At 40.7% G+C, this 24,462-nt stretch overlaps 1 protein-coding gene across 1 annotated transcript; it reads right to left on the minus strand.

The window, feature by feature from the left end:
- On the minus strand, positions 1–24,462 carry BAG3 (BAG cochaperone 3). Its single transcript, XM_050959002.1, has 4 exons — positions 24,187–24,462; positions 7,722–8,078; positions 5,356–5,742; positions 1–1,291 (listed from the first exon to the last, which is right to left on the minus strand). Exons 1-4 carry the CDS (start codon positions 24,361–24,363, stop codon positions 533–535), a joined length of 1,680 nt encoding a protein of 559 aa, XP_050814959.1. The 5' UTR covers positions 24,364–24,462; the 3' UTR covers positions 1–532.

A 24,462-nucleotide genomic window follows, 5' to 3' on the forward strand; every position in this document is an offset into this window, starting at 1 on the left:
TCAGATTTCTATATTATTTTATTTCCCTTTTAAAATATAGCACTGAAGTCCTTCACACATATAAATAGCTCTACAATTTCTTACACACTTTCTATGCATCTTTACTTAAAGTGCCCATATATGAACATTAAAAATAAAATATTCTTGCTAGAGTGGCTACACTTGTAGAAGGGTTTGGTATTCTGGTGAGGCAGAGCTTTGATTTTACAAAAATTACCTGCAGAAGAAACATTAAAATACAACACGTATCAATGTTAACCCGGAGGCATTTTTTGCATCCAGCTTGCACAAAAGTATCTTAAGAACAAGACTCGTTCTTGAAACATGTCTCTTTATAAAGTGTAAGAATATAGGATAAATGCATCAATTTCTGTATAGCCTCTCCCCCTGCCCCACAAGTGTGTGTGTCCCAAGCTGCTATGTTGATTTAAAAACCAATTGATGAAAAGTTTCTGAAATGCATGCAACTTAAAATTCACTTAAAACACACTTCAAGTTATAAAGTCTGAGAGCTTTAAAGTTCAGCATGTGGCTATGGTTCAGTTGGGTTATTAACTGTGTTTGTTGTGCTGGCAAGATTTGTAAATACTTCTTCCTTAGTTTCAGGTTGATGCGTTTCCATTCTGGTTTGCTCTTTGGCATCTTCGTTACTTGTATCTTTCCTGGTTTTGTCTGCCACAGGATCAGTCTCCATGATTTCCTGTGGTGGCTTATTATTCTCCATCAAGGTTGACTGAAGTCCATAAACTTGAACTACCTCTGGGATGTCTTCTGCCTTCTGTTCAAGTCTTTCCAAAATATTCTGGACCTTCCTTACACCATCTCTCCTGGCCTGGCGCACATCTGCACGACCATCTGGGTCCACTGAATCTAGGGCTAGCAACTCTTTGGTCAAATACTCTTCAATCATCAAGTATTTTTTGTCATTTTTCTTGCCTGTGAAAGAATCAACTGCCTGTTCAAGCATCTGAACATTCTCTAGAATTGCTTCTACTTTCAAGACCCCAGGATGCTTCTGTGTCTCCTCCACTTCCATCATCTTCTGTGGTGAAGTTTCTTCAGAAGAAAGCCTCTCCTCTGGAGGTGCACTCTTAGCAGGACAGGGAATCTTTTCATCAACCTTTTCTGCAGTGGGTGGAGGTTTCTGTGGTGGTGGTTTAGAATCTGGTTCTTTGTGAATGACTTGAATTGGGATATAAGATGAAGGCATCTCAGTTGCTGATGGGCTTACCTTGTTTTCAGGTATGTTTTCATGTAGTGTTTCTTGGGGTGGGATTTGTTGCTGAGAAGCCTGAAGAAGGAAGAAAGTTTATTATTGTGAGACATGAAAACAATCCTACTTCATTTGTAAACAAAAATTACAATTTTCAGGCTAAAAGATTTTCAAAGGTGACTAGTGATTTTGGCTGCCCAATTTGAGACACCTTAAACTGGCCTGATTTTCAGAATGTGATGAGCACCAATGCTCTGAAAAATCAGGCCTTTTTAAGGTGTCTCTGGTCAGGTATCCAAAAAAACTCAGGCACCTAGTCCCTTGTGAAAAATTTAGGTCTCAAATCTTTTCCATCATACTGAGGCTTAATTGAAAGATGCTGCTTAAAATATTAGTATTAACACCAACTTCTTAATAGACAACTAGCACTGGTAAAATCCAGATTTGCAAACATTGCCATTACCAACCTAAGAATATTTCCAAAGGTCATTAGCTTTAACTTGGTCTTTTCATTGGGAGATTTGTTCTCCTACTCAGATCCAGCCCCTTTGCATCATTCAAAGTGCAGTGGGCCCAGACATGGACTGCAATGGGCCAGCACAGAGTCCCCCTATCCATTCCGCAAGATCTGGGCCATGCATCTACCCCCTAATCTCAACTCAGCATAGGGCCTGGGGGGGATGCACCAAGGGCAGGAAGGAATATGGTGGATATCCGCTGCAAGAAATAAGTAAGCTCATATTCTATAATTAGGGCTACATTTTAGTCATGGGTATTTTTGGTAAAAGTCATAGACAGGTGACAGGCAGTAAACAAAAATTCATGGACTGTGACCTGGGGTGGGGGTGGGGGGGGCTATCCGGGGGCCCTGCGGGTGCTGGGGGTGGGCAGCCCGGGTGCTGCGGGGGAGGGGTGTGGGTGGCAGCATGTGCCCCAGGACCCCCACTAGTGCTGGAGGAGGGGTGGGTTGGCGGGGCCGGCAGGCTCCTTACCTGCCTCATGTGCCCACCCCAGCAGCAGCAGAGTTTGAGTGTGGGAGGGGGCAGACGGTTGTGGCACAGGATGGGGTGAGGCAGCTCTGGGTGGTGCTTACCTGGGGGGCTCCCCAAAGACAGCAACATCCCCCTGACTTAGCTCCTAGGCGGAGACATGGCCAGGCAGTTCTGCACACTGCCTCCACCAGCAGGCACTGCCCCTGCAGCTCCCATTGGCCGTGGTTCCCAGGCAATAGGACTGTGAAGCCAGTGCTCTGGGTGGAGGCAGCAGTCAGAGCTGCCTGGCCATCCCTCCGCCTAGCTTCTATCAAGTTATGATGCAAAACCTTGAATAGTTACAACACTGAAGTTACAATCCCTGACCATAGATTAGTGTTGACTATTTTATTTAGAACACTACTGTAGAAGACTGTCATTTTTACAAGAGGAATCAGTGACTTATTCTATGTAGTCTCAATATTAAAATTTATCTGCAAAGTTGAAATTCTTCCATTCTCTTGTGCCCTGCTTTTAGATGTTTTAGTCAAATTTTACCTAAAATCTAGTTTCCTATACTTTTAAAAACACTTTGAATGCATTTTATCCTTTCAGAGGACTGCTGCATTTTGTGTTTGAAAAATACTATTCAAAGGACTGCCTTTCAAAGTAAAATTGTTAGAGATTATTATACGAACTGGTTCAAAGATATTAAGGCCCAGTCCTACAAGCTTTCCTCATGCTGAACTCACGTTGAAACAATAGATTTCAATGAGAGGCCCTAGCAAGGTAGGGTTGCAGGATTGGGCTCTTAGAGTGAAATCCTGACCCCACTGAAATCAGTGGGAGTTTTGCCATTGACGTCAATGTAGTCAAAATGTCACTCTTAACTTCTAACAAACTGACCTTACGTGCACACTACCACTTACTTTGGAATAAGCTGTGTCACTCAAGGTGTGAATAAGCCACCCCTCTAAGTTACACTGACCTAAGTGCTAGCATGGACAGCGAAATAGCTACCATCCCATGCAGGGGCTGGAGTAGTAAGTCAACAGGAGAGCTCTCTCTCATCGGCTTAGAGTGTCTGTGCTAGCTGTGCTACAGTGGCGCAGCTGCATCGGTGCAGCTATTCCACTGAAAGGTGTGTACTGTTGCCACGGCTTGAGATAGTATTTTCTGGAAGTGCAGGAGTTGTCAGGTTTTAACAGTCTATGCCCTTTCTTGTTTCTGTTAATTTGACTTGAAAATAACCTTCCTAGATCTTTAACCTTTTGGTAACACTTATTTTATTGACAGCATTTCTGCTGTGGAGTGCTTACAAGAGGAGATTAAGATGCAAAACCTGTTACAATGTATCTATAAGGGAGATAGCACTACAAAGTTAGAATTGTCAGAATGAGACAAAAGGGCATCAAAACAAATTACAATATATTGCCATAAAAACCAAAGGTAGCAAGGCTTTGTGGTCTGGACACAGGATTGGGAGTCACGAGAGCCAGAGTTCTTTTCCCCTTTCCTTCACTGATTCATGGTGTGGCACTGGGAAAGTCTCAGACCAATTATTTCGGATATAGGTGCCTAAAGTTAGGTGCTTAAATACTGATGTAGAGTCTCTAAGTAAATGGGCCAATTTTCAGAGCTCAGATACACTGAGGACAGTATTTCTGCCTGAGTAAAGACTGGATAAAATCTAATTAAGTGCCTTAAGGTTTGGCCCTAAAAAACAGAAAGAAAGAAAAAAAAGCAAGCAGTGAAACTTAGTACGTCATTAATTCTGGGTTTTGATTCCCCCAACCCCCTTAACTATTTTGTTCATGTTCTAGGTGTGATTTTCAAAAGGGCTCAGCATTGACCTAATTCTGTTCCCTTTGACTTCAATGGGAAAAGTCCACCTTTGAGAGGTTTAGGGTTATCTTACAGATTTAAGTGATGGAAATCTTAGAATAAGTCAACCTGTGTTTAATGCTGAAGTCTTATCGACTCAAAATGTCCTTGCTTTGTGGCCTCAGTAGGAAGCTTAATATTATTTTACATTTTGCATGTTAATTATATTCAGTACAAGTGGCCTAATTCTATCTTCAGATATTGTGAGCAACTGTATCTGAGGGCAGAGTCTGACCCCACGTACTGTTCCAGAATGACTGACTGTAAATCAAACAAATGCAACTCTTTTCAGGAAATGCATCTAATCAAAATGTAGTCCTTCCCTTCACTAAATCAGATACCACTCTGACTGACATGTGACTATGCTTCAGAAAAAGCATGTAAAAAGCACTGTAGTCTAGTAAGCACTAATCTTGGTCAGCACTCCTAGTTTCTAGTCCTGTCTTGCTATGCGAGTTTAACCATCTGTAAAATGGATATTATAATACCTACTTGACTAAGAAGCTGTGATTCTTAATTGGTGAACGTAACGTGTTGTGAAATCTTTTGGATGATAAGCACTAAACAGTATTATATTTTAGAGTTTGTCTAGGATACTATACACTGATACTACCTTATAGAAAACTCTGTCTGTATGGCGGAATTTCACCATCTTGAACAAATTGCAGAATTGGACAAATTTGTCCCTGAATGAATCAAGTTTAGTGACAAAGTACTGTATGTAGAAACAGATTGTAGAGTAGATTTTACCAATCCCCTTTCATTATGATATATAATGGTTACTCTCTGGATTTGCTGCTGTAATCAATGATGAATGAGACCAAGTTGCATTGTTACTATAAAGCCCATGGGCCTGATTCTCTAACATATACTTCCTTTACACCACTGACTGAGATTTACATAGGGTGCAAGTGAAAAGAGAATTCGGTTCTGGGTTTCAATCAGAATTGATTTAGAGTATATGCCTGAACTTTTCTTTTTCATTTAATCTCTAATTTTGACAGTTTCACATGTGAGAATGAGGATTTTAGCACCCTATTGTGTGAAATGCTAGCCTTGATGAGAATATAGTGCCTCAGTAACATGGTGGCACTGTCAACAACAATATTGAAGGCCAGAGCCTCACAGCTGGTATAAACTGGATTTACATGGGCTAAGGATCTGATGCTGGAATTACATTTGTGAAATTCTATGTGCTTATTAGCATAATCCAGATCTTTAACTTAAATATTAACACAAAGTACAATTACTATAGAAAAATCAGATTTTATGGATCATCTCGCATACCTGGGGTCTGTCCACAACTGTCTGTACTCTGATGGGAACTGGGGACTGAATCTGAGTGGTAACTCTGGCTGGTGAACTTTCACGACTTGACGAACCCTTCTGAGACATTCTGAATGGGGACTGCTCTCGTGCTGGCTTGGGCTCCCGTTCATCAGTTTGAATTTTGTGATACACTGGTTGATGGACATGGTAATCACTTTGCTGGGCAGGGTAGTGTGTCTTCTGTGCTTGATGATATACTTGTGATGGTTGCTTGAGGCCTTTTTCCTCATGGATCACAGGAATTGGAATATAACCTCGACGGACCTGATGGCTTCCTGCACTGGGTCTACCTGATGACTGAGGGGAAACTGACTGTGAGTCAGAAGTTGTAGGAGACTGAGGTTGCTGTAAAAACAAGATTATTAATTAGTGTTGTGTCACATTTTTATTTTATTAATATGTTGAAAGGCAACCTCAACATTTGTTTCTCCCCCACCCCCCAAAAAGAGGGGGAGACAATGGAGAGTAGTGGTGGAATCTGTTTGAACATCAAGATTTGGTTTCCCTGGTTTTTGCTAGGGGACCTGCTGAACAACTGCAGAACTAGTGAGAAAGCATCACTGTAATAGGTGAAACCTGAGCTGCAGCATTCCCTGAGGAGGGAGGGGACATTAAACAAGAACAAAGTTTCAGATAGTCTGATTAAAACTGGTTAGACGTGAGGCAAAAAGTTAAGCAAAGAAAGGGGAAAGAAAAAAAAACCACAATCACATAAACAATGTTGCCTTTGTCACACTAGGACTTCTTCCTGTGGTTTTGTATCTTGTTAGGATAGGCTGTGAATACTAGAATGACTTTCTTAATTTCCCAGTGGTGCAGCTCCACTGGTGGTAGCAATACTAATGTGCTCTTAGCATTTTAACGCACTGTTGTCTGAACACTGCTCAGAATGAGTCTAAGTAACATGACAGTTAAAATGCTGGTGGCATCTTGTCTACCAGCGCTTTCACCATTGGTACTATCGGTAGAGCTGCACCAGCTGGATATTTTAGGAAAATAAGGCCTTGGCGACATCATACTTAAAGGCACAGTTGCATTATCTTGTTACAGGTAACACACTTTAGTTTGTGGCCACAATGTTTTTGTGTATCCCGAACAACTACTGTTTGTATCAAGGAATTCTGAGAATCTGGACAGCTGACCCAAAGTGCTTCAATAAGAGATACTGCTTGGAAGACATGCACATTGAGTGGCATCAACATTACACGGGGCAATATACTTTTGGAAGTTCTTTTGCACAAAGTACTGAGAGGAAAGAGGACTGGCCAAAGTGGTTACACAAATATGGCTTATGGGTCCTGGCAACACTGAACAAAAAACAAAAAACCCAAAACCCAGTAGCTGGTTCATTATTCTATCATGTGCCACCCTGGGCTTCAGGGACAAAAACACAGAATTTTAAGATCGTGTGGCGTATGGGCCAATCATATTAAGAGTGAATCCTGCCACTATTTGCATAAAAACTCAGTTAAAAGCTGTCATATGGCTCAAATTCAGCATTCACTCCCCACTCAACTCAGGGCTGGGAAAACACAAACTCAGATTTCAATCTGTTGTGAGGCTATTATCTCAACTCTAGCTCTCCAGAGAAAATAGGAAACCAAGGCCTGGTACTTCGGAGATACAAAGCAAGCAGAATCTTTTTTATGAACAAGCTTTGATTATGAATATATAGTAACAAATTAGTAAAAGGCATGGGCAGAAAAAATATTTCAGTTCCTCTTTAAAGCTTTTTTTTAAATGAATTCAAGTGATATATACATTTAAAAATAATATGCACTTTAAAAACATTCAGCTGCATTTAGTGCAGTTTGGTGGATTGTAAAATGGTCTCATTTATTAACAATGAAACAATAGCAGCCTTTATTTTTTATCTGGTTTGCTTTGTTTTTAGCGTTTTCACTTACATTGTTTCACAGTTATGTCACAGGACACCGTAGGCTCAGTTCTGCTCTCATTTACATTGGTGCAATCAGGAATAACTCCATTAAGTCAACCAGTGTGAGAGGAGAATCGGGCTTTATGTGCCTCTGTTTCTGAGACAAGAGACAGAATCAATCTATGTGCAATTCATTCTGCACAGTCATTTGTGAGTGAGACACTGTGATGCTAGATAAAATGTAAAGCATTTATAGTGAAGTGACTGTCTGCAGAACCATTAAAAAGTGCATTTTTGAGTTTGTATTAATACTTTGAAAGTATTGAGGGGGGAGGGAGAAATGTAATTCTATGGTAATTTTGGACTCTGGCAGCTGTAATGCCATTCTAGGTCACAAATATTGGAGAGTAATGCAGAACACACCCCAGCACTACTGACAAGTTACCTCAGGCCCATGTGAGGCTGGAGTTTGGGCTGTTGCAGCTGCTGTTGTCTGTCCACATTGTTTATCTGTCTGAGCAGCTTCAGCTGGTCCTCTAGCAGGGGATTCCGAGTGGGCATAGGGCCCCCTTAAAGGTGACTGTGCCCGCTTTGTGGTGGGAACAGTTTCTGTTTTGTATCGTTGCATGCCAGGCTGGTGAACAGAGTAATACGGGTGCTGCTGTCTGTTCTCAGCACCTTCATGCATAACTGGAATAGCGATGTAGCCAGCACGAAGTTGAGGGTATCCTATGCTTCCTTCTCTTACTTGGGGCTGCCTTGGAGTATCCTGAGAAGGACCATTTGCTGATGACTGGCCCTCCTAAAAATTAAAAACACACCATGGGAAAAGTTTAGAAGTTAGGACCAATGCAACTCATAAGAACAAGTAATCTTAAACCTCCAACTTCAAAGCAATGAAGGAACTGTATGTCAGAACTTAAAACTTCCTTTATTTCTAAGTAAATTCCTTTGCATGAGCAACTGGTATCACATGCTAATGCAGGGGTTAACTACAGCTGCTAATCATTCAGAACTGTGTGCAGTAGGGAAAAAAAGATGAACAAATTATTTGTCTAGGGATATTTTTAAGTTTTCACTTCTGATAGCAACTTTAAGCTTAAACATATCCAATTTTTTCCCATTTCATAACTGCAGTTCTGATCTGACACACAGAAGAAGCTTTATACTAGTGTAACTCCACTGACTTTAGTGGAGACATGTCTGATTTACAGCAGTGCGAGATCAGAAAGAAATCCCTCAGCAACTTTTCGAATCAAGCCCATTTATAGACAAAGAAATTCTCAAGAAAACAGGAGATTATCAGAAAAGCAATGTTCGTCAGTATTGTTCTTTCCACTGGCTATTAAAAGAGTGTTCCTGATGCTGGATACTGTATCTGCTTTCAGCTAAATGTGATTCAGTTGTAATAGCTGCTAAGAGGAGAACAACAAAAGAAGAGGGTAATAAAAGGAGGATACCAAAAGGAAATCTAACAAAGGGAATGAAGATAAGAGTACATGGTGCTGGATTATGCTTATGCTAATACTCTGCATAAGATGGAAGTGGTTTGTACCAAGCTTCCTCATAAGTCCTCTTATAAAGTTCTTCCTGCAACTGTCATTCTATTTTGAGGCCCTCCTAAGGGCCAAGTTCCAGATGTATTTGAGTAAGATCATATAACAAGCACTCTACCACACAGAGGGTAATGTCGTTATTCAGTAAAGGGAGAGTTTAATAAGAGAACATAACAGGATTTCTATCGTAGTATTAAGTGTTGTTGTAACCAGAAAAATTACTCTGTTATGTAGCAGAGTCGTCTGTAAGCAGACCAATTCACTAAATGAAAATTAATTATTTTCCAATCAGATACTGAGTGAATCTCCCATATGCCAGTGCCTCCTTAAAACAAAGAGTACTGAGAAACTCAGCAAGCTATAAAATTGCAGAGAATAAAATTTATTATTTTAACAAAGTTAATGAGACCACATATATGAAGTGCTTCCAGAAGGGAATGGGCTCGAGGCAGAGAGCCTGAATTTTCTTTCACTAGTGTAAATTAAGACAAACTCCACTGAAGTCCGAAAGGAAAACCAGGCCCAGAAAGTTATAATTTTACGTTAGTTTCTGCATACAATTAAAGACTATGGGTCTGATTCTGATCTCACAATGGTTTTATATTAGTGTAACTATTTATTATTTCAGACTTAAACAGATGCAAGAACAGAACCAGCACCTGCATATGGATGGTCTTGGGGCTGCTGGACTCTTAGTACAAACAACTAGGTCCTCTTCACCAATTCACCCTCCCTGCTATATCAATGTATTTACCCCTGCAAATATAAATCTAGATCAACACAGTATGTTCCTAGTGCTACTGGCAGCAATTCCCCTCTAGGCACTGGAGGGACATACGCTTATGTCGGCAAACTGATTTAACTGAAAAATCAAGAACAGTAAGCAAGTGGCAACTGAAGCCATGTGCAAAGCAGAATTTCTGCCAAGTGAGTGAAGCCAACCATGCTGCCTAGTAGTCAGGAAAATAGATGATTCAGTGCTTGGAAGAAACACCTTGCTAATTAGGCTGAGTCATTAGATTCCATGCCTGGTTTACAGCAGCTGCTCCAGACAATCCTTCTGAAGAAAATTCCCTTACCATAGAGCTGGGGTTCTCAAACTTCATTGGACTGTGACCCCCTTCTGACAACAAAAATTACTACACGATACTTGGAGGGGGAAGTGAAGCCTGAGCTCCAATGCACTTGGGGGATTGGGGGGAGCGGGGAGCAAAGCCCAAGGGCTTCAGCCCCAGGCAGGGAGCCTGTAACCTGAGCTCCACTGCCCAGGGCTGAAGCCCTTGGGCTTTGGCTTCAATCCCGAGCTTCAACTTTGGCTCCAGACAGTAGGTCTCAGGCTTCAGCTTCAGCCCTGGGCCCCTGTAAGTCTAAGCCAGTTCTGGCAACCCCATTTTAATGGGGTCCTGACCCAGTTTGGAAATCGCTGCCATAGAGAGATCTACGGGTAGCTAGATATGTCTGCCTGAATTATACTACACAGCTGGGATGACTCGTGCAGATCTCCCCACTCTAGCATGGAAGGGAGGTTTGTCCACCTCTGTGGTATTGTCCTCTCCTCCTGTGAACCTTGTAGAAGATGACCCACAGGGTATGAGATCACTGCTATGGAGAGGTTAGAGCCTGGGTAGGCCAGGAGGACCCCAAACAATATGCTTTCTTAAGCTGCACTGGATCTTTCCCATGGAATATCTATGGCAGGGCAGTCCCTGTTGGCAAAGCTCCAATTGAGACACCCTATCAGAAAGCTGCTAGGGGCACCGTACAGAGGCAAAATCTTCCTTGGAATCTCAGAAGTCCGCTAGGTTTGGGGGTGAGCCTTGCAACCTCAATTCCAACCCCCAGCAGAGCAATCTGGAATGAGGTGAATCCTTGTAAAAGTTTCCTCTATCACTACCACCCTCCATAGGATTTATCTCATCCTAGATGATCATGTTAGGGCCCTACAAATTTTATTTTCAGGCCCTTTAGACTGCCTAAATTTGTGAACCATCTCAGCTATCTGACAAAGCCTGCTTCCACAGCTCAGACCTTGGTTGGAAATGCAAAACAACTAGCCTAACAACAAAGAGGCTGAGAGGCGTGTTTGTGTGGGTTTTTTTAAAATGCCAAGATTTGCCTGGAGTGAAATTTTATAGCACGCTTATAAACCCTGAAAATAGGGTTTATAATGGAAACATTGACACCACCTTAAAAAGAACAGCATGAACTGTACCCCTGTAATCTGTCATTATATTTACAGCTGTAAATAAATATAAGTACATCCTGTGGAAAATTACAAATGTAGTTAGTCTCTGTACTCAAATTCTCTTCATGGTCAATTGCAAAAACGGTAGCTAGATTTATGTATGTATGTATATATCTATCTATCTATGAAGGTATTTATATGGCCTTCAACACTAGTATCTGAGCACCTTCCACAAAAGCAACAAAATTCTCTGTTCCCGTCTGCGTCCAGAAATAGCATGAATTGTGAATTACATAGATCACAACAAACATAAGGAAGGTCATCCTGATTATTCTTTTTAGCATTTAATTTATACTAAATTTAAGTTTACTAGTCGGTGACACCTGGCTGGTCCACACTGGAAACTTCCATTGCATAGCTACATCTTGAAAAATCCACATGCCTGAGACATGTAACTATGCTGACCTAACCCCCAGTTTAGACAGTGATTGGTCAATGGAAGAATTCTTCTGTTAAGCTAGCTACCACCTCTTCGGGAGCTGGATTACCTACACTGATGTGAGAAACGACTCTCCCGTCAGCATAGGGAGTGTCTACACCAGGGGTAGGCAACCTATGGCACACATGCTGAAGGTGGCACGCGAGTTGATTTTCAGTGGCACTCACACTGCCCGGGTCCTGGCCACCAGTCTGCATTTTAATTTAATTTTAAATGAAGCTTCTTAAACATTTTAAAAACCTTATTTGCTTTATATAGAACAATAGGTTAGTTATATATTATAGACTTATAGAAAGAGACCTTCTAAAAACGTTAAAATGTATTACTGGCACACAAAACCTTAAATGAGAGTGAATAAATAAAGACACGGCACACCACTTCTGAAAGGTTGCCAACCCCTAGTCTACACTGAAGTGCTACAGTGGCACAGCGGCAGCATCTTCTCTTCAGTCCAGCTTCTCTTCCCCTTCCCTCATTTTATCCCTATCATTTCATTACCTCCCCACTCTTCATCTCTCCTTATGCTTCTGACTTGCCCCGGCAACTGCACCTCAGATAATAATAAAGTAAAATGCGATGTATGATGCATCGCCAAGAAGTCAATGCAACTAGCTGCAATCACAATCTTACTGATGTAACTTGTTTTCCAACTGCCACTCACTTGTGTGTCACAAAGTCACTTCCCTTTATCCTTTATAAGTTTCCCTGTCTACAAAACAATTTCCTGTCTCTGGGGTGTTAGGATGCTTAACATTAGTACAACCTCTAGAAATCATCAAACTGAGTGCATTAATTTCTATTTTTTTTAAAAACTGATTACAGAAACTTTTAAAAAACTTGTTATTACTGATTTGTGATTTTGAAATGGTAGTAATTCTCAGCCCTCAAAACAAAGGACACACACATTGCTATAAAATGTTAAACTAGCATTGTCAACAAATAGCAGCAGCATGTAAATAATTAACCACTACAGTTTTTTTTAATAAGTAAAGTACAAGCAAACTGTAAATGATGTCTTTTCTTGAACTAACTAGAAATACTGGAAGATTATTTACAATACAAGTGGCTGATTTTGGTCTGAAGCTATTGTTCCTGGTGCAAACAGTTAACTTTCTTTTCATATAAAAATAAACATGGATTTACATTAAAAAAAATTCCCTTTTCCCTGTGGTCTTCCGAAATCTCTCTGCATGGTCTGTGGTATCAGCAACCAGCTAATTCAGTATCTTAGCATGGCCTTGTGTTAATAAGGCCTTGTCTATGCTTAAGTTGCAGCATTATTAAAATGGAAAAAAAACCTAGCGCAGATCCTTGAAGAGAAGGATGAGATACCTCTTCTAGATTTTCAGTGGTCTAATAATAGGTATAGGCACCAGTTTAAGGGCCCAATCCTACAAGAGTCTGAGCATTCCTGGAAGGTGCTAAGTACCAACTCTCATTTATTTCAATTTGAAAGGATTCTTCCACTTAAAAACTCATTTATTTTGTTGAGATGAGCATCTCCTGTCACTTTGAACCATGAAGTCCAGTAGTGACATCATGGTGCTGCTGTAGCAATAGGTCTGTCATTGACTTCAGCAAAGACTGGATTTCACCCCAGATGTAGAATGGACCCAAAATCTGTTTGCATTTATTCCTTTCACAGCTGCTTTCTTTTACATTTGTGGAGAATGAATTTAAGGACCATCAATGTTGAAGTTTCAGCCTCTGTCCTGGCTTTCTGCCTGTAATGGCCCGATAGTAGCAAACCTTCATTCTACTATGTCCTCTCTCTGATGCCCCCAGAATTCATGCTAAGTGACAATTCCATAGCATTTAGTAATATTAACTGAAGGGGGGATTTACTGCAGGGTTGGAAGAGGGGAGGGTGAGTGGTGAAATGATTTGCTGACATCTGTCCCTCCAGACCTGATGACCTGTATCTCTATGTCATCTCTGCAGAAAGGCTTTTGTGCAGTATAGGGAAGAGAACAATGATGCCAGAGGCATCAGTCCTCTCTTGACTAGTCACTCAGCACAAAACTCTGAATTTTCATGACCTCAGTCTGCTGATAGAATGATCTGCCCTGAACTACTTACTTTTAGGTCCAATTCTGTTCTCTCATTGATGTTTGGGCCTTAGCATAGTAAATTAGATGAGATCTAAATGATAATCATCAGATCCTTGATTATTCCTCTAATTCAGAATCTCTAGAAAAAAAAAGTTTTTCTTAGTAAAAAGAGAAGTCCTTAAACATAAAAATAAATCTGTAAGTATGTAAAAAAAAATCTTTAAAATCTATCCGGAGGGAATCAAAACACTATCCCAGAAAGAGCACAGGCTTTTTCAAATTAAATCACTGCAAACTGATTTTGGTTCCATTGCACAGCTAGCCTTTTATTATGGTTAAGGTTAGATTCTGTCATGGGTATTTTTAATAAGTCAGGGACAGGTCATGGGCAATAAACAAAAATTCACAGAAGCCCATGACCTGTCCCTGACTTTTACTAAGAATACCTGGAGCGGGAGGGAGGGGAGAGGAGATGAACAGCACACGGCTGGAGCTTGCAGCTGCTCCAGCCCCAGGGGAGTTGACCAAATCCCAACCACTCTGGGCTGACTGCTGGTCAGCGGTTCTGGCCCCGGGGCTGCCTCAAAAGCAGTCCCAGAAAGTCATGGAATCCGTGACAGAATCGTATCCTTAATTATTGTTCAGAATCACAGTAAGTGATTAAAAGAACAGAAATTTCAATAACTGGGTTTTTAGGTCAAAAAGGATCTTCTGAAATTGCAGTTCACAGTGCTATGCACAAAAGGCTGAAGTTTCTCATCTCACACAGAGGAATCTTCTAGCATATAAAAAGAACAACATCCCAGCTAGGATACTGGGATGGGGGAAGAGAAGGGGAATTAGCAACCACAGAATTTCCACTGGACTATCATGAAGGTGAGAGCATGAGAACCCCCTAAAGGACGTTCAGTCTCAGGGTTCAGCTTAGGAAGAAATCATGCTTGTCAATACTTTTTATATTCAGTTCTTATGTGCTATTTGCCTCACAATAAACAATGTCTGAACACAGACGTTTACACATTCCAGAGTTCATATTCAAGACACATGTATAAAAAGAAATGATTAAACAAAATACAATGAGATAAAAAACTTAGTCCACGACCTTCCTTGTTCAAATAAAGCAAGCAGAAATCCAAGTCCTATGCACCAATGCTGCATAATGGACTAAAAGGAATTGCTCTCTCATCTCCCTGCTCCAAAGGTAAAATGTGCCATAGAGTATGCAACTATTTTATCAATATTATTATTATTAAAAGTCCCCATCCCCAGTAGTGGATGGGCAGATTAACATTTAGTACTTGAAAAATAAATGAATATTATAATTTCAAAAAAATCATCTCAAAACTAAAAAGAGAGGAGTTCAAGATAAATGAATAAAAGGAAGGTTAAAAAGTAAGGTCCAACAGTGGTCTTAAAGGCATAGGATAAACCTGACCATCTGTTGTCTTATATGTGATGGGAGGGACCTGAAAAGCAGGGGAAATGTGAATGCAAAATCCTTCAGAAAGTGGTTCAGAGATTTTAAATCTAGCCTACATCATAAATGGCTTTAAAATCAACAGTGGCAATTTAGAGTCAATCCACCACTTTATAGGCAACCACATTAAAGAACATTGAACAATCATGATCATATTATGCTTGCACTAACCAGCAAGGAAAATGTGCTGCCGCATTTCAAACAAGCTGCAAGTGAAAGAGATCCATAGTGCTGGTAGCTCTGCTAAAGGGCAATTACAATTATCACACCTCTTGGCGAAGAGGGCATATGCTGCTGTTGTGAGGTCATCACCAGGATAAATAAAAGTGCAGCCAGCACAAATGCTTCATGCCACCACATCCTACTCTTGGCTTCCGATGCGGAAGGTATGGTCAGAAGTGACATCAAGATTCTCTACCTTACTCCCAGCTTTTAAATGAGTTCCCTCAGCAAGCAGGGCATGACGGAAGGGAAAGAATCCTTATGACCGACAGCCTCTACACACTAGCACCCTCTTCCTGGCGTGGAGGATGAGGTAAGGCCAACACATCAAGCTGATTCCTCAGAGCATTCCTCAGAGGCCAAAATTATCATAATTAGTCAAATCCTGAGGTCATGCCTGAGCTTTCAGTCACTCCTTACTCTTCCATATTGTTCTATCAACAGATGTTGAAATTTTCCAAACTATGCTGGATGCAAACTATAACACGTCATTATTGCAGGTCTCTTAAATCAGAGACGATTTGCATGAGTAAAAAGAGTAAGACTGAACTCCAAAATGTACGCTACAAGGATTGACAGGAAAAAGGTTGAAAAGCAACATTTTTGCTTCTTGCAGAACACATGGCCAGTAACATTTTCTTAAGCTGTGTTCTAAAGAAGAGAGGTCCTCTAAGACTTACATATTCATTATAATACTTAACTTTTCCACAGCTCTTACACAGAGGTTGAAACAGATAGGCACTAAGGGGAAATGTATGTACTGTATGTGTCTGTGTTATATGAACGTTCACAGAAAGCACTGGGATTTCTCTTATAAGGTCACCAAAGGAGAAAGTTTTTTAAGTAATGTTGCAGACCTTGAATCCACTCTGGTAACCCTAGCCACTGGCTTCAGGGAGACTATGAATTTGACTCTGCACCCACTGAAGTCCATGAACGCAGGATTAAGCTATATTTCACATGAGTGAGAGTTGCAGGATCTGGTCCCATGTTTTCAGGGAGCAAGGAGTCCCATAGGTCAGGAGAATGATATAAAATAAACTGAAAAGTGCCTGCCAAAATTGATCGTGACATTTTAGTAACCTAGTATTCTTTGTACATATATCTATTCCACTTTCAAACAGAAATGTCATTATATGATGAAAATAGTAGCTCATATTCTGAACTAAGGAGGAGGCACCAGTTCCATTTACATGAGACTATTTTTACCTTATAGGAAGTGGCTGCAACTCAGAAAAATCCTGACTGCTTGCCCTCTTGGAATTAAGTTATAGCCAAACCAATATTCCCCACCCCCTCCCAAAAAAAATTGTATAACAATTGATCTAGCTAGCTAACTCATCAGTGTTAAAAGTCTTTATTAAAAGTAGAAATCCACCCCAGACTATCTGCCCCAACGTTTCCCAAACTGTGGGGTGTGCCACCATAGGGGGTGCGGCGGGGAGCCTGGGCCAGCCCCCTTGAATCAAAAGTTTAGGCGCTACTAGTCAACAGTAATTTACTTAAAATATTAATTAAAAGCTTTAATCTAACCAGTTTCCTCAGCGATTCTATGTTTCCATGGATTATTAATAATAAGTATTTACAGAGTGCTTTTTATTCATAGTTCTCAGAGCATTTTACAAAGTGGTTAAGAGGGGCAGAGAGGTTAGCTGACTTCACCAAGGTCATATAGCCACTTAAGGGCAAAATTACCATCTCCTAGGTCCCAGTCCAATGCTCACTCCACTGGAGCATACTGCTTCTACTGCTGTAATTCAGAAGTTTACCTACTCAGGATTTTCATATTCTCTCACTCACTTACAGTTGGTGTTCATATATACTGAGTGAGGCATCATCAGCTAATGACTGAAGAAAGATAGGATAACTCAAACGTGTTTAGTCTCATGAATTTGTCTTAATAAGGCATCAAATCAGTCACATAATAATTTATAGAACAGGCTGCTTGCTGCTGATGCTTTATTTGTTTAATGCTGAGGTTTTATTTCATGCCTTTCACATGTGCAGGCAAATAAGGCTTATGGTTTGTTTGTCTGTTAACCAAAGGAGTTAATATATACCTTGTAAGTATTCCATTTATGTATAGTCTATCTGATGGATAGCGACAATATGCTGATGTGGATCAAAAAAAAGTGAGGAAACAATCTAACCATGAGTAAGTGCTATGTAGTTCAAAAGTAGAGATCCATGCTTCTAGCTGTAAAGTCACAACTTGGCTGTAGTATCACCTAATCCTGTTTTAGGAATTATAGCTATAGTTTTCTTGCTCACCAAGCAGATTCCTCTTAGGCTATCACATCCTGGACTTCCACAGAACATGAAGACACTTGCCCTTTATGTCCATAAGTAGAAGCTGGCCCGCATGAAGATTGCGTCAGTTGGGCTGAATTGAACATGTTCTGAGAAAACAATGACATCCACAAAGAGAGAGAGGGATAGATCTGAAGTAAAGCTGACTAAGACTCTGCCAACAGGAGTTTTCTTGCCAAAGATCATAAGAATGACAACGTGCTCTACCAAGCTACTTCTGTTCATTACGTGATTTTCCCTAAGAAGCAGGTGGCCAGTCTGTTTTCTGTGCTCCAGATACTGGCTGTGCCCCATGAACTCAGAGCATAAGTGATGGAATGAATCTCACGAAGCAGCAACATGCTGCCACTCATGAAAGGAAAGCAAATAACGAACTAGTGACCAGTCAGTCATTCACGTCACAGGACATCTCTACTGCCTGAATTTCCATCTTGATTTAATTGTGCATAGGGTAGTCCTCTGGTATCACTTCCTAAAATAGCATTTCATCCACATAGATTATTTTTCCACACTGTAAAAACACTTGTTATGCCACACCCTATTTACTGATAAGATTTCCCTAGCACCAGTTGCAAAAAAAGCCTCTCTTTAAACACCTCTCGGGCTTGCAGCCCCTTTTATTTTTATATTTTCTTTGGAAGCAGAATCAGGAGGTATAATTTGGGGTAAAAACTGGGCAAGAATGTAGTACTGATGCCACAGAAGAGGAGTGAAGAGGGGGTTCATAACATAGAAGAATGGTACTGTTAGTATCTCTGTTTGTAAGAAACATAGGAATGTCAGGGACAGTCTAGGTATACTCGGTCCTGCCTCAATGTGAGGCGATAGACTAATTATTCTCACAAGGTCCCTTCCAGCCCAAACTTTTCTACACCTGGTTTACTATTGTCTAATCAAATACAATGCTGTTTATCACATAGACATAATGAACAGTGATGTTTGTGTATCAGTTGTAGGTGTTAAGGACAAGACTCTTCACTAGGAGGAACACTGGCACAGATCTTTCCTACATCTGTAGGTAAGAGGGTATATCACTACTAATCCAGTTCCAAAATGTATAATTTAGGGATTTCAAAAAAAATACAGCTTCTATACCCTTAGAGGTGTGAATCTGTGTATCCTCACTGCCCTAATTCTCCATTGCCTTGTGCAGTCACTCACACCAGTGCAAACAGTGTAAAACACTTGCAAAATAAAATCTGGTAGTATTTTACAGCCACTGTGCACTTACCTTGACTGGAGTAAGAGACAGTAAGAGGTGCAAGGTAACAGAGAAGCAGAACCAGTGGGTGGGATTTTCAAAACTGTTTACTACCAGCCAAATTCTTTCCTTATTTTAGTCAGTGGGAATTTTACCATTGACTTGAATGGGAAAAGCGTTAGTATAATGCTGAGCATTTTTGAAAAAACCACCCATGTGTGGGTATAGTGAACCAAGATTGGAGTTTGATGAGGAATTGAAGGGAGAAAGGTAAATACAATCAGAAATTAATTATAGTGGTGGGGTGGGAGACTTTGGTAATTCAAGCACCTGGGGGATAGCTGCATACACCTGTCAGTCTTTCTAAGCAATGCAGACAGTTTGTTTGCATCATTTCAAGGCAATCAGCATTGTCCAACGATGTGAGATCTTTGCTAGAAGGGTTGCTTTCAGAAGTGTTGCACTGAATGGCATCACCATAAAAGTGACAAGCATCTAGGGATTGACAGACGTCTAGCTGTGAAAGGTAGCCACAATCCCCAACCTACTATGCCTCTGAGCCACTGATGACCCTCACATCTGTTCAGTGAATGTCTCTTCCCTGTTAACACGTAAGACCCATCTTTAGTTAAAACAAATATCAAAGGGGAGTAGTCCATGTAAACAGAATATATAGGAGTGGCGGCATTAGTTAACACTTATTTAAGCCTTGTCTATGTGTTCCCTTTCCTGAAAGGATTCAGCCCTTCCCTGAAACCATCCTCCGCAGCTAAATCTGGTCCATTTCCATTTTCTAAAGTTCGGGGACTTCCACTGAACAATTTAGTAAACTGACCCACCATTTCAAATAATCTTGGCAAAAGCCATGCTGAGTTGACATTAATTACTCAGAAAAACAAATGACATGCATGCCCAAGGGAAGATGGTTGTAACAAAGAAACTAAAGGAAAAGCAATGGCATTTGTTGGAAAACACTTCTCTAGTAGAAATGTAATAAGTTATGTGGTCCACACTATTGAAAGTTCCAGCAAGTCATTCAATAAATTAGTAGTTAGTATCCTGGGAGAAAATAACTATTAAAGAACTTGCCTTAATACTCTAAATGCTCTTCAGTCATTACCAAAAACATTACTTCTGTTCACTTCAGTCTAGTTGGAGATTTTATATTCCTTGATCTCCGGACAATGTCTTGAATCCATTCTGACATTCCATTCCTTACAAATTCCATGATTCCATACAAATAACTGGGCCATAAACTGTTAAAGTTGAGAAACTTACCTACAACCACCACCCCTCCCACAAAACCTAATAAACATATTGTCTGTTCTTCATATATGTGGGGAAAGAGCAACAGTACATAATGAAAATAACCAGAACATCTTCATGTGGTTGCTGCCGTGTATTGTACTCCACAGTTAACTGGTAATTGAGGGCCTGATTCAGTTGACTTAAATGGGGCTTGGATTAGGGGTTTAAGGGTGAAATCAATGAAGTAACACCAGTGTAAAACCAGAATAAATGAAAGGAGAATCATGCCCAACATGACAGAAATAAGGGGGCTTCATTATCACTAATGGTCTCACAAAAGTTATTATTCAGTTAGCTAGAAAATGACTTCACACTTTGTGTTCCATTTCACTGCTGTAATCCTTTAAATTAATTTCACTGCACAGGTCATTCAAAGGGATGAATTATCAAGAGGATGAGGATAATTTTAAACTGATGTTTTAGCACCAATACCAGGATGATCCACAGTCAGCGGTTTCAGTGTCTGCTTTTATGAGCTTTCCAAAAGAACAGGGCATCACTGAAATCTCAGAAAACATTTTGTCTCTTTTGAATTATCCAAGTGTAGCAGGCTAAAGAATGAACATTTCAGCTCTTAACCTCCTCAGCTCATCCCTGAGAACAAAACAAAACTTGTTCTTCTATTTGAATTGTACTAGGTAAATGAGGGAGAAAACAAGGAAGCTGTTTGAAAGTATTCCTCCTCCTGCCTGCATACAAAACCTGATCTCAGTCATTCATGAACACAAGAATCATTAATTAATACCCCTCCAGAAATAGTTCTGTACTTCCAGTTGAATGTGAAAGCCAGAGATTAATTATTTGTTCTCTTTGTTAAATTATGCCAACTAAGTAGCAAATCTGACAGCTCAGAATTCTTATTTAGGGACACGCAATATCTCTTGAGGGCCAGAATTTAAAACCTTTATGACCTTACTCCACAAATAGTTCCAGTGAAGTCAATAGGACTACTAGTGAAACAATGCTACTTAAACCAGACTGAAGGTGCCAGAATCTGCCCCCTAATTTGAATAGGTAATTCTAAATTCAGGCCTAAACTCCAAGGGCCTTATCAGGCCATTCATGCAAAACTTGTATTGAAATCAATTGGAGTTTGTGTCTGTTGTCAGGAGCAGAATAGAGCATTAAATAAACAATTTTCCTTTCCTTCTCAGGAAGCATTAACCTTGACAAGAAGTTCTAAAGCATGTAAATGCCTGGTTTTGTGAGTATTTTCCAAGTTTTCCTAATAGAAAATTTTATTTAATAATATCTCTTCAAAGGTAGGTGCAATTGTTTCTTCTTTTTATATAGAAGCTTGTACATTCTTTCCCAAAACTACTTTCAAACGGATCTGTAAAATAATCCTTTCCTAACAGGTTTTAGGGAGTTACTTTCCATTACCACAGATTTCACATCAGATAAATTTATTTCACCTCAGATAATTTATTTTGTTTCAATCACAAAGGAAGAACTCTGATCCACTATCATTAAAAATTTTCCAGTTTTCAGAGGATTATCAAAAGCAGCTTAAACCTGATTTTTTATCTTAAACAAGTAAGAAGAGACATTTGTTAATTTCCCAAGAGATGGCAAATTTATAACAGAGGTCATTCAAAAAATGCACTCTTTACTCTTCAAGAAAGTGTTATGGTTACACAAAACATCTATTATTTATTTACAGTAGTGTCAATCCTGACTGGGACCCCACTACTCTATGCAGACAGTCTGTCTGAAGATGAACTAAAGTTGTTTATATATTATTTGTTTAATACTGACCGATTTATATTTCTGAGATTTTCACAACAGTACCAAAATTACATAATTTACTGCAGCTGAAGAAGTGAGGTTTTTTAACCACAAAAGCTTATGCTCAAATAAATCTGTTAGTCTTTAAGGTGGCACCAGACTTCTTGTTTTTGTGGATACAGACTAACACAGCTACCTCCTGATAATTTACTTTGTCATTAGGTTAAACAGTGCCCATCAAAGAATTTGAGAAGAACAAAAATGAAAACAAATGAAAAAAAATTGTTTTGTAAAATCTGGATTAAATACACAATCTCCTTTCACACTGGTTCTATACCCATGTAATTCCATTGACTTGTGTGGAGTGACTCCTGATTCACACCAGTGTAAGAGGAAAGATCAGTCCCTCTGGCTTCCCTGAAGTACTGTATTGTTTGTACTCGAGTTCTCAGTTGTGACCTGCATTCACAAACTGAGTAATAACAAATTCTATTCAATCATCATTCTAAAACCGAGGAATTAAAAAAAGTATTCCCTGTTACATTTAGTGTTTGAAGCTCCAATATTTACATTAATGAATAATGTTACAAATGTCAAATTGCACACAAAATGGTTGTTAGTCCAAAAAAAAAAAAAAAAAAAAAAAAAACCAAATCACTTTCCATGGGCTGGTTTATAAAAATGCATTCCAGACCTCTACAGAATTGTCTATTTTACATGTATTTCAAATATAATTCAAAAACAAATAAATGTTGTTACAGTGGGCTTCTGCTTATATATCAACACAGACAACAATACTGTCACTAACAGGGCCCTAAGTCTTCCCAGTGTGCTGATAAAATGGTGAAACAATAGTTACCTGCAGGATTAGTCTGAACTGAATGTTGTCCTAATGATCTATCTGCTTTGGTGCTCTACAATAACTTGCTACCTTTAAAGTTTCAGACCACCAGCACTACACCATTTTTAAGGCAACAGTTGAAAGTTTTAGCTGATTTCTGAAGTGTCAGGAACCTTCACTTGCAGCTGAAGCAATCATGTGTTCAGACTCAGTCCAATATACAGTAACATAGAGCCCAACCAAACTTCTTTCAGCACTGGCCTGAACAGCACCTTCCATATTTTATTGGGAGCTTTCTTTCCTCTGATGTGCTGCAGAGTTCTGTACAGCCCTGGTCTATGTAGGCTTAATTCTGGAACTCAGTGTCTAAGGGCCCAATTCTGCTATCCTATCTTAGTCCTATGATAGTAATGTTTTATGATCATCAGTAATATGGTGTCAAAAATGAAGGCAGGGACAAAGCATATCAGAACTTAAAACAAAGTAACCAAACATCTGGCAAACTCTATTTTCCATCAGGTTCTTAAAAACTTCCTAGCTCATCTAGGGGGTTTCCAGCTCAGTCTCTCCTGGTTATTGCCTAAATCTAACAAAAAACACTAATTCTGATTAAATGTAGGGACACTATAAATTCAGCATTTCTTTAAACTAAGACAGGTTTACTTCGAAGATCCACTTATGAGGGCACCTAGAAAAATCATGACTGCTCTTTAACTCTCAGCTGCTTCTCTTTACATGGACATATTTGGAGTGAGAGATGGGTTTCCTGTAAGCATGCTTTAAAACAAAACCAAACCAGAGCGCAAAATTACTGAGCCAGTTAGTAAGGAAAAAAACTCCTTGACAAGGAAGGTTGTTTTTTTTTAGTAATGTCCATTGTTTAAGCTATACACGTCTGCAAAATAAATCAGAGTTTGTGTCTCCCCAGGCAGGCTGGGTGGACTTAACCAACTTTAAATAAACATTACAGGGCTAAGGTATCAAATGATTTAATGCACAAAAAAAGGACTGCAGTGCGTCAGAGACAAAAGGCAGCTCCTGGCCTCACTGCATTGCCATGTACTGAGGAGAGAAGAGGGCAGATGGCCCTGCCACTGCCCCTCACCCCCACTGCACTACCATGTACTGAGGAGAGGGCAGGCGGCTCTGCCAGTGCCCCTCGATCTCCCCCGAAATTAGCACGTACCAAGGGGAAAGGCAGTTGGAAGAGCTCCCCACCCGCTTTTGCATGTAGGGAGGGGAGGGGAGGGACGGCTCCCCCCCCCCCCCAATTTCAGGTACTGAGAGGAAGGCCTGTTCCCCCCCCCTTTACCATGTGCCTCCTCCCGCAATTGTACCGAGAGGGGAAGGCTGCCCTCTCTCCCCGCTATGGCCACGTACCACGAGGAGGCTCCGCAGCCCCTCCCTTCGCCCCCCACTGCCCCCGGCCCTGCTCTGCCCTCTGCCGTGCTCGGCGCTGCGCAGGGAGCAAGCTCCGGGCCCTTCACTACCAAGTTCCCACCGCCGCCCCACAGGGGCTCCCCAGCGGGCACCTTGTGTGGCTCCGCCAGCAGCCGCGGGTCGCTCCAGGTGGTGGTGCGGCTGTTGTGATCCACAAAGAAGGGCCAGCCGGTCTGCGGGTCGATCTTAACCTCCCAGCCCGGCGGCAGGGGCTCTCGCTCGGCGCTGCCCTCCATCTGCACCACGGGGGAGTGAGCGGCGGCGCTCATGCTGCGGCTCCCGCGGCGGCCGCTCTGCCATGCACTGTGGAGTCAGGCGGGGAAGCCGGCCAGGCCGGCACCTTTATCAATCAATGGGCGGAGGGAGGG

This window comes from Gopherus flavomarginatus, chromosome 6 (genome assembly GCF_025201925.1).
Source record: "Gopherus flavomarginatus isolate rGopFla2 chromosome 6, rGopFla2.mat.asm, whole genome shotgun sequence".
Taxonomy (NCBI): domain Eukaryota; kingdom Metazoa; phylum Chordata; order Testudines; family Testudinidae; genus Gopherus; species Gopherus flavomarginatus.